This window comes from Apis mellifera, linkage group LG3 (assembly GCF_003254395.2).
Source record: "Apis mellifera strain DH4 linkage group LG3, Amel_HAv3.1, whole genome shotgun sequence".
Taxonomy (NCBI): domain Eukaryota; kingdom Metazoa; phylum Arthropoda; class Insecta; order Hymenoptera; family Apidae; genus Apis; species Apis mellifera.
In genome coordinates, this window is record NC_037640.1 from 13,433,093 (window position 1) to 13,437,470 (window position 4,378).

A 4,378-nucleotide genomic window follows, 5' to 3' on the forward strand; every position below is an offset into this window, starting at 1 on the left:
TAAAACTATCGATAGATCGAGAATTAAGATGTCGATGCAATATCGAGATATCGATTGGTCGTTTAGCGTCTCGTAACATAAATAATATGGCGTCGTTTTAATACACCGTTTTGTAGAAAATATTATTTGTAAATATTTGTAGACTCTATGAAACAGCAGTATAGCGTAAATAACAATTTCAAAATGAAAAAGTCTCCTTTAAGTACACCAAGTGGTAGTAAAGGAAAGAAAAGTTACAATTGGAAGTCGCACGAACATAAAAATAGAACAGGTTATAGTTATGTTAAAAGTGATAGTTATCAGTGTACTTCACCAAATGGTGGTCAAAGACAGTCTGGAAATGACTTTATTCCTTTAAATATTAGTACACCAATGCCAGAACAGAATAGAAGACACAGTAGTAATTGGCATGGTTCTGGAGGTCGTAATCATCGTAATTCAGGTAGTGGTGGATTTAACCATTACAGGAACAATTATCATGCAAGCCCAAAATCAAATTTCAATAATTCGTACTCTCCTTACAAGCTCCTTAATAAGCAATTTTATAATCACAAAAAGGTAATTTTTTGACATGTAAAATATCATTGTACATTTGTACAAACATTTATCTATTAATATTACAAGATATCGAATACAAGAATATCTTTTTATATATCATATAGGGATACCAAAAGGATTCGCGTAAACAGATTGACATATCATATTATTTAGATATGAAATCTTTTTTAGAAGATCCTTGGGCGGAATTAACGAAAAAGTTAAACGAATCGACGGAAACGAACGAAGATGAATTCCCTAAACTTGAACAGTTGTTTTCACCACAATCGATTTATGTAGATTCAGAACCAAATTCTGAATGTAAATCTGTAACAAATGTTGATAATTCTTGTTTTAGCCCGGAATCCAAAAATGAATCTTCCGTAGATGTAAATTTGGGATTGAACGATACAAATATTAGTAGCGTATCAAGAACGGAGAGCTTGATAGATATAAAATTTGACAATGTAAGATTTAACGAAGAATCCAAAAATAGTAGCATTTGCAATAATAATGATAATATTAGTGAAAATATTCGAGATGAAAATAATGTTAATAACATTTGTATTTCAAAGACAGATATAGTTCAGAATTTTACATAACAGTAACAAAAGATAAAGTGCACTTTTAAGGAGAATAATTACTCTTTAATCTAGTGCAAGATATATTAAATTTTGTATATATGAATATCCATTGTATATAGTTATTGCAAAATCTATGAAACAATTGTTTCAAATTTTTGAAATAATATTCTAGCATATGGATAAAAAAAAATGAATTTTTTTAGTAATGTAAATTTTTTTTTTTCTCTATTATAAAGGTAGTTGTACGACAAAAGCATATCTAACATATATGCTATACATACAATGTATTAAAATTACATTTTAAATTATATTTTCACAAAAAGGCTGTGAAAAAGATGAATGTAGTTTACACGAAAAAATAATACATGTGCAATTCTTTAGTATGTACTAAAAAAAAAGAAGTACATATGGAATATAAGGGAACATTAAACACCAATTTCTTAATAATAGATTAAGTCTTTAAAAACAGTTGAAGATATAGCTCAAACGCTATAATATAAATTTAATTTATAATTTCTATTTTCTATTTGCTTCAGCTATCGATTTTTTGAAAGAAAATTTATAAACTTTAAACTAAAACTAACGTTGAATATCGATTATTGATTTTAATTTACTAATCTATATATCTATATGTACTCTTTTTCATAATAATACATAAAAATATATAAAGAATTGACAGTGTATATTGTAACATGCATATAGTAAATGCAATGCATTATACACAGGTGTAGAATTAAGTAATCATAAATCATGTGCAAACTTATGCGAGATTAACTTTAAATCTTTTGTTAACAGTACCATTTATTATGCAGGATGAGTCACAAGAATATCTAAATATTTTATTTATTTGTCATTGTGCCAAAAAATTTGGAATAATGTTATACCATTTGAAGGTATGCTTGGAATGATGAAAAAAAATTCTTTTCAATTCTTATAAATGTTTTCTTGCATTTAAATTTTCGTAAAAAGAAAAAAAAAAATGCTTATTACCTTCAAATATTGTAACTTTATTCTTAAAACTTCTTTAGTACAATAATAAATGGAAGAAATATTTGTGCTTTCTTTCTAATAATGTCTCATCCTGTATACGTGTAATTTTTTTATTTATAAATCATGACATAAAATTTGTCGTAAAATATATTTTATTTGTACATATTGAAAATAACATAAAAGCATGAAATATAAGATATTAAATTTATAAAATTAATACAATAAAAATTAGAATATTAGATTTATATGATCGTTAATGTAGATAAAGTAATACATGAAAAAATTGTTTATTTCCGAACTTTACACACTTTTATAGTATGTCTAAACAAGTGATGGACTATAGAAAGTGATAAAAATGTCCAATATGTTCGATTAATATGCTAACTTAATGTACAAAATGATCTGGTACAAAATTTACATAATTTAAGATATTCCAGTTTATTTCAAAATTGTGATTTTACATAATTGTGCAAAAGATGTAATTGATGTCTAAAACATTAATTGTATAAATAATGTGTACAAGAAAAATATACCTAAAAATATATATATATATATACATATATATATATGTATATGATAGTATTAATTTCAATATCCTTTTAAATGATATATACGAATAATCCATCATTTTTTTATATATATATTTTTATCGATATATTTATCGATTGTTAAATTTAAAGAATTAATTTTCCAATAGTAAAAATAAAAAGAATCGAATTGCTTGGTTTCTGGACTAAATTTTTTAATCGAATATCGAATTAAACTCTAAGCTTAAACTCTTAAAAATAATTTAAGACTAATTTTTCTCGAATATTTTCTTTCGTCTAATAATTACAACAAACAACTTTGGAAAAGAGAATTATGTATGTACATTACAACATCTATTTAAATAAACGGGAATATTATTTGTTCAAAAGTATTAGTCTCAAATTATTTGTAAGAATTTAAATTAAAATTTAAATCGTTAAATTAGTTTAAAAAAAAAAAAACGAAAAAGTGTTCAATTGACATCCCGTACCTCGTTTGTTGTCACACTATAAGAAATTATAGATAAGACAAGAAGATTGAGGCAGACGGAAATCAACGCCATCTTCAGAGTACCGCAAATGAAACATAAAAAAAAAGGACAGAAAACAATAAGAGAAAGATAGAACAAGCAATTGACCATGAATCGTGAGCATCATCTCGCGAATACTTTTAGAAAGACGATTGAAAAAATGTCTTTGACACTCGAGAGATGGCGCCGATGATTAATTCTTATCTCATCTCTATCCTTCTCCGACTATTTTCTATCTTTACTTTTTGTATTTTATTTGTCCCACTCTGAAGATGGCGTTGACTTTAATACTTTTACTCTATCTCTGTTTTTTCCCACTATTTGTTCTCTTTGTTTGTTCCTCGATTATTCTATAAAGTTTAGAAATAGTTTCAACGTCTTAATTAATTTTATTTAATTCAGACTCTTTGATTCAAATAGAGAATCATTTCTCAAAACTGTGCATTAATTTTAAATATACATATACAATTATATTTGCATTCGTATCTTATTCACTAATCAGGGTTATATCGCTCGATTCTTATATCGAGCAAATTACATTTGAAATCGATACTCTGATGCCAATTGACAATTTGTACCGTGAAATTTAAAAGTCGATATATATTCAATCATTTTAATATCAATGCATAAACTTGTATGTAATATATTGTAATTTGACGTTATTTCTTACATTTGTAGTACACGTTTTACAAATATAACCTTATATAGGACAAATATACATAAGTATATACAAATACTTATAGTATATATAAATACACGTATGTATAATATATATATATATTTTATATATATATATATATAATATATATATATATATATATATTTTATTAACGATCTTGAAATAATTTATCGTAATTTGTAGAAATCAAACGATGAAATTTCATTAAATCGTATATTTTTCTTTTTTTCTTTTCGATTAATATTTCAGAACGATACAATCTATGAAAAAATACGTATATAACGAAACACAAACGTTTATTATAATATGTTGCCTACAATCCAAGTACGTTATTTATAATTCAGATATGATTAAAGGGCATAAAATAATACCGGGCATAATAAATATCTATAAATATTGTATTTTACTTTTCAGTTTGATTGAAATAAAATCGATACAGTATGAATAATGGAATTAATCCGATGAAAAAAGTACATTTATCTAGAAGGAGGGAAATTGATTACAAAAGTTTAAGGATAGGATCTATTTTTC

At 25.0% G+C, this 4,378-nt stretch overlaps 1 protein-coding gene across 1 annotated transcript; it reads left to right on the top strand.

The window, feature by feature from the left end:
* The first annotated feature begins 58 nt into the window (after positions 1–58).
* Positions 59–2,655, top strand: LOC100577324 (probable cyclin-dependent serine/threonine-protein kinase DDB_G0292550). The gene is made up of 2 exons (XM_003251399.4): positions 59–558; positions 663–2,655. The coding sequence occupies exons 1-2, from the start codon at positions 148–150 to the stop codon at positions 1,137–1,139; spliced, it is 888 nt and encodes a 295-aa protein (XP_003251447.1). The 5' UTR covers positions 59–147; the 3' UTR covers positions 1,140–2,655.
* The last annotated feature ends 1,723 nt before the right edge of the window (positions 2,656–4,378 follow it).